The sequence below is a fragment of the Lepidochelys kempii genome, chromosome 3 (genome assembly GCF_965140285.1).
Source record: "Lepidochelys kempii isolate rLepKem1 chromosome 3, rLepKem1.hap1, whole genome shotgun sequence".
Lineage (NCBI taxonomy): Eukaryota > Metazoa > Chordata > Testudines > Cheloniidae > Lepidochelys > Lepidochelys kempii.
The window spans coordinates 100,151,219-100,165,273 of NC_136382.1; the positions used below are offsets into that span (position 1 = coordinate 100,151,219).

The window sequence follows — 14,055 nt, forward strand, 5'->3', positions numbered from 1 at the left end:
TAGTCTCATTCAGTGCACTGAATGGATAGTTCTTTGGGGCTGAATCAGAGTTGTTTACTGAAGGGAGCTATTTCCCTATCTCATTTGCTTTAGATGGTGGAAGGTTTGTAAGGAACAAGGCGGGGAACCGCAGGAAGAAAAAGAATGGTCTTCTGGTTAAGGCAGGTGAATGCCACACAGGAAAGTATAGTCCTACCCCTGTTCCTACCACAGCCTTCCTATGTGATGCTGAGTGAGGGTTCTGAACGTTAGACATGTAGGACCTGGTGGGCAGAAATCTTGAGCTCTAACAATTGTAACTGAAGTCAGTGGGAGCTGTGGCTGCACAACACCTCTGGCACTATGGGATTGTGCTCTGGAAGAAAGAGCAAGGGGTTGAGAGTCAGGAGGCCTGAAGTTCTAGTCCTGGCTGTGCCACTGACACAGTGTGTAGCCTCATGCAAATCTTTGTCCCAAGTTTCTCCGTCTGTAAAATGGGGATAATAATGCTGTCTGATCTCACAGTGGAGATAAATTCATTAATGTATATGGACCCCTCAAATACCAGGGAGAAGATTGAAAAGACTGAAGAAATGTGAATAGTTGAGATAAGGCTTGGATGGGAGTGAGCTGGCTGAGGGACAACCCAAGCATGATGACGGGGGGTTGCAGGACTGAGATGGAGGAGATAATATCAGTCCCTTTGATTGAAGGAGTGCATCTGCCATTGGTGAGCAGGGTTTGCAATTTAGGGCTGATTCTGGACCCATAGCTGCTCTTGAACAATGATATTAGAGGTAAACCAGTCAGCTTGTTACCACATGTGTCTGTTTAGGCAGGTGCAACCTTTCCCTTTAGGATGTGGACCTTGTCACGGTTATCCATGTCTTTGTTACCTCAAGGTTAGATTACTGCACATGGGGCCACACCTTACAGGCATTTGGAGAATGAAATTGCAGCTTGCTTATTGAGACATATTGGACTATATGTCACCAATGCTCTGGATTGTGCCACTGGTTGCCTATTGGTTTCTGGGATGTCAGCAGGGGCACTTGAATTGGATCCCCCTCATCATAAAAGAAAGGACAACTGGCAAAGAGTAGTCTGTGAAGGCTCTGGGATTCTGGAATTTGCATCCCTCCCGCCCAATTGGACAAAATAGCTCAGATTTGGGAATCTTCTGGGCACATTGGAAAAGACACCTGTTTGGTCGGAGTTTTGGAGATGGCTGAGGATATGCTTCCCAAAACAATGAAGGGGTATAAATAAATATTTTTGTAGGTGTCTGGATGGTTGCATTCCTGCCTAAAAGATTGTTTTAATGCATTATCCTGTAATACTAATCGTTAGAGCATCTGAAGCCTTTGTATAGGCATTTTTTTTATTATTATTTAAATAAAAAATACATTTTCATTGCAGGCTTTGGATAGTAGGCAGTAAATAAGGCAAGGACCATTAACTGGAGGATGAGTATAAAAATATCAAACTGCTGCCTCATTTTCTGAGAGGTTTCAGAGTAACAGCCGTGTTAGTCTGTATTCATGCTTTGTGTGTATATAATAAGATCTTCTACACCTGCACATCCACCAATGTGATATATGCCATCATGTGCCAGCAATGCCCCTCTGCCATGTACATTGGTCAAACTGGACAGTCTCTACGTAAAAGAGTAAATGGACACAAATCAGATGTCAAGAATTATAACATTCATAAACCAGTCGGAGAACACTTCAATCTCTCTGGTCATGCGATTACAGACATGAAAGTCACTATTTTACAACAAAAAAACTTCAAATCCAGACTCCAGCGAGAAACTGCTGAATTGGAATTCATTTGCAAATTGAATCCAATTAACTTAGGCTTGAATAGAGACTGGGAGTGGCTTAGTCATTATGCAAGGTAGCCTATTTCCCCTTGTTTTTTCCTACCCTCCCCGCCCCCCCCCCCAGACGTTCTTGTTAAACCCTGGATTTGTGCTGGAAATGGCCCACCTTGATTATCATACACAATGTAAGGAGAGTGGTCACTTTAGATAAGCTATTAGCAGCAGGAGAGTGGGGTGGGAGGAGGTATTTTTTCATGCTTTGTGTGTATATAATAAGATCTTCTACACTTTCCACAGTATGCATCCGATGAAGTGAGCTGTAGCTCACGAAAGCTTATGCTCAAATAAATTGGTTAGTCTCTAAGGTGCCACAAGTACTCCTTTTCATTTTCTGAGCACTGTCAGTCCTGTGCACTGAATGAGGGAGGGGTCCTGTGGCAAAAGTAGTATGTGATCATGTAATTAAAGACTGTATCATAATTAAGGCTACGTTTTAGTGTCAGGTATTTTTAGTAAAAGTCATGGACAGGTCACGGGCAGTAATCAGAAAGCATCGTTGGTGCTGGTGGGAGAGCGTGGGGTGGCGGCCTGCAGCCTGGGACCTGTGCTGGGGCGGCAGCGCCTGACCCAGGACCCATGCTGGTGCTGGAATGGGGGAGGGTTGATGGGGCTGGCAGGCTCCCTACCCGGCTCCAACCGGTGTGTCCCTGCAGCTCCTTGGGGAGGGGAGGCCAGGGGGACTCCACGTGCTGCTCCCGCCACAAGCGCCAGCTCTGCAGCTCCCATCGTCCGCTAACTGCAGCTAATGGAAGGGGTGGGGGTGGTGCATGTGGAGCCCCCTGGCCACTCTGCCTAGGAGCTGCAGGGACATGCTGGTGGGAGCCGGGGAGCCCCCCTCTCCCCAGGTAAGAACCGCCCTTCACCCCAACCCACTGCCTGAGCCCCCTCCCACACACCCAAACTGCTCAGCTCGGGCAGCCACTGAGCCAGCACCAGCCGCTGCAGAAGTCACAGAGGTCACAGAAAGTCAGTGACAGATACGCAGCCTTAATCATAATGCATCCATACAGACAGGCAGAAAGAAGGATGTATGAACAAATTCTTGCATTTCCTAACTTTTACAGCCTAAATAACATTCTTTCAAATAATTTTGGGTATAACATTTTTCTATAATATAGTGGGACCTAAGGTGTTTGTGGGTTGCGCCATCATACAAAAGAGGAGAGTTGCTGGAATATGCTTCAAACTGGGGCACCACTCCTGTAAACATTTAAACACATGCTTAACCTTGAGTAGTCCCATTCATTCGCTTTAAGCATGAGCCCTAGTGCTCTCAGGCCAGAAATCCTTTGCATTCTAGGTGTAGTCTCTCCTGACATGTTGCCAGCATAGCTCTCATTTACTTTAACTTTAGTTACCTCTTATGTAGGAGGAGCAATATATACTGTGGATTCTGATCTCACTAACATCTGTGTTAGACCAGTTTCATTCCATTGTCATTGGTTGAGTTAGTCCTCGATTACATTGATGTCAGGCCAGAATATTTGGTCCATTACTCCCACATGTATTTTCAGTGGTATTGTACCAATTATATATATTACTATAACCTCATTATCCTAACCTTGCCCAGTAGATGGTACTGTTGGCTCTATTTTGTGATTTCTTTTTGAAGTTGAACATTTGTTGCTTGAAAGTCGCTGTACCTTTTTTATTTTTTCTGTTTAATGTATTTTAACTATAGGTTTTCCCCCTTTTTCTCTCTCTGCTCTTAAGTAACTTCTGCAGCCAGTGGAGAACAATAGTAACCCCTTTACTAATTTGATCTTCACTGGTACTAGTAAGATGTAGCAATCTTTAGGCAGACTGGTCAGTGGGCTAATGGTGAATGTCCTTAGAAGTGTAGAAGACATATTTAAAATACTCTAATATGTAATCCATTGATTGGGCAGATTGCCTCTGATTCATGTTCTGCATCAGGGTCTTAATCCAAGATAGATTCATATGAATTTTTTTAAATAGATACCTTTTAAAATTAATTTTCTTGCCATTTGGTGGGCTTTGATAATAGTGTTTTCATATTTAACATTGGTTCCATTAATAGATTACACCACTTTGATTTATTGATCATGTTAAATGGTAGCCAGTTTTACATGTAATTCCTGCAAATGTGAGTTTGGAATTTCTCCAAATGCAATTTTTTGATTACATACCTTTTCTGGAAACAATAAATATGCTCATATTCTACAGTTATGAGGACTGTAGAAGAACCTATCAGTCAGACAGACAAACAGCTCAAAAGCTTTTACAGTGTTTCATCAGTCTTTATTTAGACCCTCATTCAGCAAAGCATTTAAATGTGTTCTTAAGTTTTTTTCCTGGGTTGGGGCATTAAAGTGTTCTTGAAAGTTGTTGATTTGACAGCCATGAGAGCCAAAGTTTTGATTTATCTGCAGAAAAGGGATAGCATGTGCAGTGATGGTGAAAACTTTCTCACAACCCTTTCACTTTACCTTAGCTCTGACCTGAAGGAACCTCCTCTAGGGGTGAGACAGTAATTCAGGTTCCATCCCCATTTAGTTCTGGTCTCCTTTGTTGAAACTGCCAACTAGTGTTAACTGTGGTGTTATTGGTGTTGTGTACCTGTCCACTGGTCTGGTACTACCAGTTTGGTTCAGATAGGTCACTAACGAGCTCTTAAATGTTAGCAACTTTTGGACGTTGCTGCTTTGGCTTGCTCCTAATTAGTGACCTGTCATATTTTATTCATGGTTGTTTAACCCTGTGAAAACTTTGAAAGTGATTTTTTTTAATCAAAACGTTAATTTTTGCACTGCATATGTTGTTGAAGGCTTGCTCATAATTGTTGGACTGTTGACATTTTTTTCTCTGTCAAGCATTAGATCTTTCTTTTTGTGATGGGGGCTAGGGTAACATGGACTTTGCAAACAGATGTGAGTAAAACAAAGTAAGTTAAATTTAGGTCTACTAATCTTGATGGTGTCCCCTTTTAAATGTGGAAAAACCCCATTTAGACTCCCTTGATGTGGTGCCCCAATACAAGGAGCTGAATATTCCCTTCTGGAGTCTCCTGAGGCACAAAAATACACTAAAGAATGTGAGGGGTAGATCAGGCCAGGGTGGCAAGGATAGGTGGAAGTATCCTCCACCTCCCACTCCTTCAGCCAAAGGAGTGCTGCAGTGGGTGTGCCTCTTCTCCATGCCAGGGAGCTTTGTGAGGGGATTCTGAGGCATAGTTCGTCCTGGAGATCCCTCTGGGACACAGTACCAGCACGTATAAGGTGTGATTGAGCTCTAGGTGACTTGCATCCTTTCAGCTAAAATAGATCATGAACAAAATTCTGCCCTTAGTTACACCTGTGCAACCCATTGGATGTACTGACTTATTTATTAACTGGAAAGCTGAACATTAGTCTCATCTGCTAGCATGGCAGTTGATAAAGCATTTGGAGGATGCTTTCTTACTGGAGGTGGGATGGACATAAATCACAGTGATCTAGTATAAGCACAGTGTGTGGGATATTGCTAAGCCTTGTTCCTGGCTGATGGTTATATTACATATAGTAGGTAATTAGACAGTTCATAAACTGCTTTGAGATGTTTGCTTACATGCAATTTGCATTGGAGAAACAATCAGCTTTTGGTTGGTGCTGAAATTACAATATTCTGTGAAATACTTGTATTTTCTCGATCACTTTCAGGCCTTTGACAAAAATGTTTCATGGTAGAGCACTGGTTTACTGCCAGTGAAGGGAGAGCTAAAAAAGCAGAATAAGTTAATTTACCTTGAGATGTTTGCTATTGATAATATTTTTTGTTTAGGATACATACTATTCTGTATGTATTTGTAAATGGTGTGTGTGTGAGTATATACATGGAGAAAAATGCTTAAATTAACTTTTATAGAACACCATGTGCATTGTGTTTTAGAGACATAATAAATACACTTTTCCTGTTGCTAGGGGATTAGCAGTATCACTGAGCACTCAGATAATACGATGAAGGGCACCATTATAAGAAACTAAAAGGATGGAAGAATAATCCTTAAGGGAGTGTCAGTCAATTTTTTTGTTTTTCAGAATTTCACCCCATTTTTCTTTGTTTTTTCAGTTCAGAGTGAATGAATTTGGTGCCCTGGAAGTCATCACAGATGAAACAGAGATGGAAAATGTTAAAAAGGCCACTGCTACCACAACCTGGATGGTGCCAACTGCTCAAGAAGGTCAGAAAGAAGCTGTTTAATTTTTGTATGCTATAGTTTTTTTTTTTTTAATCTAATGGTGTTCCATAAAAGGTTGCCAAAAGCTTTAAACTGCTTAGTTGCTTTTCCTCTAACAACTTCTGTACACATCTCATGAAAAAAGCTGAGGGGATGTTATTAATTACTTGAGTGTGAATGGGTGTCAAAGTGTCTTTTAAATTAGAAAGAAGCACAAAACTTCACATTTCTATTAAACATCTGGAAGCAGTAATTTTAGAGAACTTCAGCTGTATCCTTCTAATAGACATTTTTATCTAAGTTTAGAACTAAAAAATATTTTCATGTGATCTAGCCTGTTATTATTTTAATTAAAAGGTGCCCTAATTGCTTACTCTATTTGAATACATCAACATTCTACACTTTGTTGTTCTTGCTGAAGTTAGTTCTAAAAAGAAAAGAAGGATTTTACCTATTGTCTTTAGTTAACTTCAGCTCAAAATAGTGTAAACTGCAAAACAATTGTTACAGGATATTGTTTATTAGTTGCTCAAACAACTTAACTGATGGAAGATTAGATCTGCAATATCTTTGTTACTGCTAACTCTACCACAGTGAACTATTGTGAGTGCTTGCAAAAATTTTCTGAGTAATAACATTGAAGGGTTTACATGGGCATTTAACTGCATGGGCAAGGGGTTTAGACCGGATATTCTGTGGAAATTAAAATACTGGCAAAAGGAAAATACACATTTTCATCCATAGAAAGATGTATCACATAGTCACTGATGCTCAGTACTATTTTTGTACACATTGAACATAGGATCAATAAGGTAGCACTGAAAAGAATATCACAGCTACTTGCATGGTTTCTTGCACCCATCATTTTTTTGCCCTTGCAGACGGTACATTTTACCAGATTCTTTTTCCTTTTTAAATTAAATACATAATTATTTTTAGCATTTGTGGAAAATGCCAGATTAACAGAATGCAACTGTTAGTCGCTAGCTATCCACCAAACAGCACAAGCAATAGTGCTGAAAACTTTGGCCTGCTAATATGTCTTCCCATTGACCAAGACAGACCCTTTCTAGGGGCGAAAACGTAGTTGTTCTTCAAGTGATTGCGCATGTCTATTCCAATTAAGTGTGCCACATGCGCAGCAGCCGGAAGCTTTTTCCCCGAACAGTACCCATCGGGTCGGTTTAGGTGCCCCCTATAGTCGTGCCTCCATGGCATCAAATATAGGCCCCTGCTGATCTGCTGCCACTTCAGTTCTTTTTTACTGCCTGTGATGGTTAGCCGGAATGCTCGTTCTCTCTTGCTTCAGCAAGCGTCTCTTTCTTAGCAGTCTTCAGACTTGTCCTGTAAATAGTTAGACAGTAGTTAGTGTACAGATCTATAAGATATCGTTTGGGGGTACCCCCTGCCTCTTCTCATCCCCCCTCCCCCGGTACCGGGGCATGCCTCGGTCCCTGGGGTTTAAACCCTGTGTAGCATGTGGCAAACCTATGCCCAGGAGTGACCCCCCACGCTTCCTGCCTAAAGTGCCTGCGGGATAAAGTCCGAAAAGGAACATTTTCAAAATCTGCTGGGGATTCTTCCCCAGAACCCAAAAGGAGAGGGATCAGTGACCGAAGAGTCTCCTTATGGAGGCTGCCCTCCATCCCCACTCTGACCCAGGGTCAACCAAGCTGATGCTGAGCAGTTCGGCATCAGTTTGTAGTGCCCCGTTGTCGTCGCAAGAGGTTTTGGCACCGAGGAAGGACTCTGAAAGGAACCCTTGGCGCCGACAGAGTTCCCTGCATAGGGGCTCTGTGCAGGTCAGTGGGTGGCACCGTTACCAGTCTCTGGTACCCCACAAAAAGAAGAGACCTGACAGAGGGCATTCACCCATGCCCAAGCCAGTACTGAAGGAGGCTGGCGCAGTGAGACCCTCCTTGGGGCACCGCCTAGTTGGGCTCTCTTGACGCCTGCTCCACTGACGGACCAGTCGAATCTGGGCCCCCGAGACTCCAGGAAGGTCTTGAGCAAGCCATGCCGGAGACTTTTGAGGTGGCCAGAGAGCTCGTTGCCTTCACAGCATTGCCTTCTCCACTTAGGCGAGACAGAGCACTGAGCTTTGCTTCAGCGACACCTGTGAGATCTTCAGTGCCATTCATGGTACCGTGCCGATCACCATCCCCTCAGCACCAGTCCCTTCTGCTAGTGGACAGGTAGAAGAGCTGCATCGGTCCTCAAGTTCCCGGCACTGCTCCCTAGCATCGGTGGGCACTGCTCTCCTGTGGTCCTCCTTCAGCGAGTCCTCTGAGTCAGAGTTGGAGTCCTGCAGGTCTAAGTGAAGCCAACACTGATCGCGTAGACACTCGACGTCAGAGAAGGAAATGCAGTAATTCCTCCAGGTACTGTGGCCTGGGCAATGGCAGGCTCCGACCCAGTGGCCTTTCTGGACCCCCTGTTTATTCCAGGAGGTCTATGTCAGTGGCTTCGGTATCTCGCGCGCCTCTCGCACCTCCCTTGGTGCAGGACCAGCTGCCCCACGCTGCATCGGTTGCCGCGCTGGAAGACCCGGCACAATGTAACCCCCTCGGTGCTGAGGGCAGAGAGCAAGACCCGGTCCTAGCTAGGGCCTCGTTCTCATTCTCACCAGATGAGGCGGTGGTGGGAACTTCTATGGCCCCCGCACAGGAGGACAATAGCGTACTCCAGCAGTTACTGAGCAGAGTGGCCCAGAACCTGGGGATCCAGGTTCAGGAGGTCGCTGAGACATCAGATCCTATGGTGGATATCCTAGCCCTCTCTGGTCCCCCTTGGATTGCTCTGCCACTCATAAAGACTATTCAAGAGACCACCAAAATTCTGTGGCAGACCCCCACCTCCTTACCACTGATGGCAAAGAAGACCAAACGGAAGCATTTCGTTCCCTTTAAGGGGTTTGAACATTTTTACACCCACCCTCTGCCGGACTCCCTAGCTGTAGGGCCAGCAAATAAGCGGGAGCGCCAGGGACACCAGACCCATCCCACCAAAAAAGGGAGGCAAAGAAGCTGGACCTCTTTGGGAGGAAAATTTATTCCACCGAAGGTCTCCAGCTCCGAATCTCAAATCACCAAGCGGTCCTAAGTAGATATAATGTTATATCTTGATGTTATAATGATATGATGTTAACTCCTGAGGGGCTATGGCAAAATTTATAGAGTTTCTGCCAGAAGAATTTATAGAGTTTCTGCTAGGGCAGAAATCTCCTCATTGGTAGAGGAGGGCAAGCTGGTGGCCAGGGTGTTGGTCCTGGATGTGGCTGACTGGGGTTGGCCATGAGGGGGACTCCTGGTTACAGGCATCAGGTTTCCCATATGAGGTCCAACAGACCATATGAGGTCCCATATGAGGTTTCCCATATGAGGTCCCATTTGAGGGCTTGACCCTCTTCTCAGAGAAGACAGACTCGAGGCTTCATAGCCTCAAGGATTCAAGAGCCAGCCTCAAGGATTCAAGAGCCACCCTCAAGTCCCTTGGCCTGCGCACTTTGGCTACACAGCGGAGACGCTCCAAATTTAGGCTTGGTAATCACCTACTTGGAATTCACTTGAGCAATCACTCAAAGAAGAAAAGATGGTTACCTACCTCTTGTAACTGTTGTTTTTCGAGATGTGTTGCTCATGTCCATTCCGATACCTGCCCGCCTCCCCTCTGTCGGAGCAAACCGTCAAGAAGGAACTGAGGTGGCAGCAGGTAGGCAGGGCCCTGTATTCGGTGCCTTGGAGGCATGACTCCAGGGGGTGCCTGCCCTGGCCCAATGGGTACTGCTGGGGGAAAACCTTCTGGCCGCTGTGCACCTGGCGCACATGCATCTAATTGGAATGGGTATGAGCAATACAGCTCAAATAACAACAGTTATGAGAGGTAGGTAACTATTTTTTCAGCCTGTTTAGTCCTTGACCTCTCTCCTGAGACTGCCAACTACTATTATTGCTGTTAGCCCTTTTAACTGGTGCGATTTTGTTTGATAGATATCTCTTCAGTGTCTATAAGGAACTGAACGGAGAGCACCTGTTCATGTTCCATAAGTAAGGCTACATTTTAGTCGCAGGTATTTTTAGTCAAAGTCATGGACAGGTCACGGGCAGTAAACAAAAATTCACAGCCCATGACCATGGCATTTACTATATACCCCTATCTAAAACTTGTGCCTTGGAGGGCACAGCTGCTCTGGAGGTGGGCGGCGACCTGGTGCTGGGGGGAAGGTGGGTGGTGGCACGTGGCCCGGGACCCCCCACTGGTACTGGGGTGGCAGCGGCACATGGCCTGGGACCAGTGTCCCCTCTAATTTTTAACAGGCCATGTGTGCAAAAAAAGTCTTCTGTGCTGCCACCGAAGCACAAAAAAAAACAGCCAAAGCCCGAGTGCGTGTGGTGTTTCGCCATGTGCGCAGGGTTTAAGATCTGTGTGCACGCACGCAACTTAGAGGGAACAGTGGCTGGGACTCCCTGCTGGTGGGGGCGGGGGGAGGCAGGTGGCCCGGGACCCCTGCTGGTGTGGACGGGAGGATTGGCAGGGCTGGCAGGCTCCCTACCTGGCTCCACGTGTCCCTGCAGCTCCTAGGGGGAGGGAAGACCGGAGGCTCCGTGCACTGCCCCTGTCATGTGCTGCGGCTCTGCAGCTCCCATTAGCTGGGAGCCGCGGCCAATGGGAGCTGCAGGGACGGTGCCTATGGGCAGGGGCAGCATGCAGAGCCTCTTGGCCCCTCCACCTAAGAGCTACAGGGACATGCCGTCCGCTTCCGGGGAGGCCCCCCCGCCCTGCAGCCCAACCCCCTGTCCCAGCCCTAAGCCCCCTCCCACATCCAAACTGCCCCAGCAGCTGCTGCCTGATCTGCTAGGGAAGCCCCAGAGCCAGCTGCACCAGCCACTGCAGAAGGTCATGGAGAGTCACGGAATCCGTGACTTCCGTAACAGACACGGAGCCTTAAGGATAAGCCATGAAGCAACTGGTAACAATTTTCAATTAGTATTGACTTGTGGAAAGTTCATATCTGTGATGTGGAGGTGAGAGACTTGTTATCATAGTATAAGCACTATGCCATATGTTGTGGAGTAGATTCTGTCCCCTCTCATAGCTGTGTGATTACAGTTTTGTAATATCAAATGTACACCATCGTGCCCTGCAATATGGTTAACCTAAAACAAATTCTTGCTAGTCAAATCAAATATGTTCAATGCTTTGTATTGTATTAAGCATACATTTGTGATGAGGATGTACGTCTTACGTTGTACCAGATTAGTTTGTTGCAGTATAAAGATATGCTTACCTCCAGTGCACATCTAGACCTGCATGACTGGGGGAAGAGATAGTGTATGACGTCACTTAACCACTGAGAACATTGAGCTGTGTAATGCAGCACACCATCCCATTAGTGATGAAGAGCTATCTAGATCCAGGTTTCAGAGTAACAGCGGTGTTAGTCTGTATTCGCAAAAAGAACAGGAGTACTTGTGGCACCTTAGAGACTAACCAATTTATTTGAGCATAAGCTCAATAGCTATTACCAGCAGGAGAGTGGGGTGGGAGGAGATATTTTTTCATGCTTTGTGTGTATATAATAAGATCTTCTAAACTTTCCACAGTATGCATCCGATGAAGTGAGCTGTAGCTCACGAAAGCTTATGCTCAAATAAATTGGTTAGTCTCTAAGGTGCCACAAGTACTCCATATCTAGATCCAGGGGTTCATTTGACTGCCCTTTAAAGGAGCGTTCAGTGTTCAAGCAGAAGGAATTGTTTTGCCTTTTGACTTGGAATTTGTCTTTTAAAAGAAGTAAATGGGTTACAAAAAAGTCATATTTAGTTTCCATCAGATAGGTTTCTATTATTAAGTAGTTCCCCTCAGTTCTTTTTGAAGCTTCATCTTACCCATAAGTGTAGGCTGCCATGTCCACTACAAGCCTAGACATTTGGTGCCTAGGCTTATAGATGTCTGAATACCTGAATCTAATGTTGGGAAATTTAGTTGTCCTAATCCAGAGTGATAAGAGGGAAAATGTGTATTTTTTTTCCCTCTGGTAGACTACAGGAGTAGTTACGTACAATCTTTTGGAGAAAAAGGTTGTAATAGAAGAATACCTCGTAGCCTAGGATTTTAGTTACAGAACAGTGTGTGTTTGTTAAAAGAAAATTTCTCCAAATTTCCTTTTCATAGTTGGCAGCAGTCTCACTAGGCCAGGACTGAGGCATGCTGGCAGGGGGGCAAGGAAAAGTCTGCACAGCTGCTGCCTGGGCTGTACCTGATCAGTGGATAAAGGACCTCAGTCTTCAGTGCATCTAATGCAACATCTTTCAGCAGCACTAAATTCACAGTAAAAAAGATCAGCTAAATGATGGCTTGTGTCATTATGTTAATGTTCTCTTATGAGGGGGGTTTCCCCTACCCAGGTTGTGAAAGGCCAATTATGTAGCCTAGGTGCACTTGGTGAGTGGGCCAAGCCTAATTAGAAATAAAGCACAGCTGGGGGAGCCCATTTTGGGAGCAAAGACATGGAGGAGAGGAGGTGAGAAGTGCCTGAGAGGGAGAAAGGGTAAAAGACCAGATAGGCTTCTCCAAAGATGAGCTGGAAGCCTGACTCAGAGGGAGCCCTAACAAGCTGTATCCTGAGAAAGGGGAGGAGTATGCCAGCCCCTGGATTGGGAGATTGATCCAACTAGGGAGCAGCAACAGAGGTACTCTTGCGCTGAGGTGACTGCCCCCAGAGCCCAGCAGGCTGAAGGTTTCGTATGTATACATTTTTATTGGACGTTGATAAAGGTGTCTGTGGCCCGAAAAGTGGCTGGACTCTGTACAGTGGTCCAGCCGGAGGGCCGGGACACCCCTATGGCCACAGTAGGCCAAAAGGGGCGGGGGGTGCAACTGAGGCATAAGTTGCTGCAGCCAGTGAGGAATGGGTGTGTTGTGGCGGCAACTTTGACACACCTCTCCATTCCATTGATAACAGAAATATAAGGTTAATGGGCATTTATCTTTTGTTGCATGCTAAAACCTGTGTTACTTTTGAAAGCCAGCCCTTTGGAGTGAGGAACAGTAACCCATCATGGATGATAGCCATTGGTTCTACAGCTAATGGTAGTGGCATAAGTAGAACCTTCCCTTTGCTTGGCAAGGTCTGTTCTGTGGTTAGAAATTTCTTACTTTTTGTACTGTAGCTTGGAGAAATTACTCTTTTTTTTCCTTTCACTGTGCAGCCTTTTCAGAAAAGACTGGGATTCCCCTGAAGTTGAAGGAAGCTACGAAAGTGGATGGGCTTATTTTCTGTGAAAACTGTTATCACGATGGTACCACAGAAGAGTTTGTTCCTGAAGGGAAATTTTGCAGCCAGAAATGTGCACATCACATCAAAAACAAGTAGGTGCTATTATAAAACATACACTCAAGTAATATGACATGCACGCAGCATGATGAGAGAGAATATTGGGATAAAACAGTAGTGGGGTCAGGTGGGGTGAGAATGAGGCAACCTAATCTCTGAATTTTCTGATTTTTAATTTTCAATTATTCATATCTACTTATAATTTTGTCCCAAACATTTATAGAATATGAGAGCTTGAGTCTTGTGTAATGCAAGTGTTGAAGACTTCCTTAGTTGCACAGAAAATATTGTCTTTTACCGTTGAACACAAACAGTGAAGAACTCATCTCTGGTCTGCATGAGTCAGTGTCAGACTCGCACAATGTTTCATAATCACTAGAATTAGGATGCTCAGCGATTAGATGGTTGGTGTGGTTAGTTAATTATTTAAATGCAAAAGCTACATTACATATGACAAACTCCAACCTGTGACAGTTTGTCTATTCTTTCCATTTCAGCAGTGCACTAATGCAGCTCATCACATCACAAATGAAGATTTCTGATTACATGCTCATTGTGAATTGTACATTTCACTAGGGCAATTTGACATGAATGTTCTAAAGCATTTTTCGTCATTTTTAAGTAATTGCTTCAAAGCTGTCTGTTTTTTGGTTGCTTGACTGACAATTAATGCCGTTA

At 44.9% G+C, this 14,055-nt stretch overlaps 1 protein-coding gene across 7 annotated transcripts in view; it reads left to right on the plus strand.

Moving 5' to 3' along the window:
• The window catches only part of L3MBTL3 (L3MBTL histone methyl-lysine binding protein 3), a 152,000-nt gene that overhangs the window by 27,557 nt on the left and 110,388 nt on the right, over positions 1-14,055 (plus strand). For 5 of the 7 annotated variants that reach the window (XM_073337277.2, XM_073337276.2, XM_073337281.2 and 2 more), the window contains exons 3-4: positions 5,933-6,044; positions 13,253-13,412. In XM_073337277.2, the coding sequence (XP_073193378.1) occupies positions 5,933-6,044; positions 13,253-13,412 (272 nt within the window). Of the gene's footprint in view, positions 1-4,698; positions 4,770-5,932; positions 6,045-13,252; positions 13,413-14,055 lie in introns of all 7 variants that reach the window. The other 2 variants (XM_073337285.2, XM_078852188.1) reach the window with 1 other exon arrangement.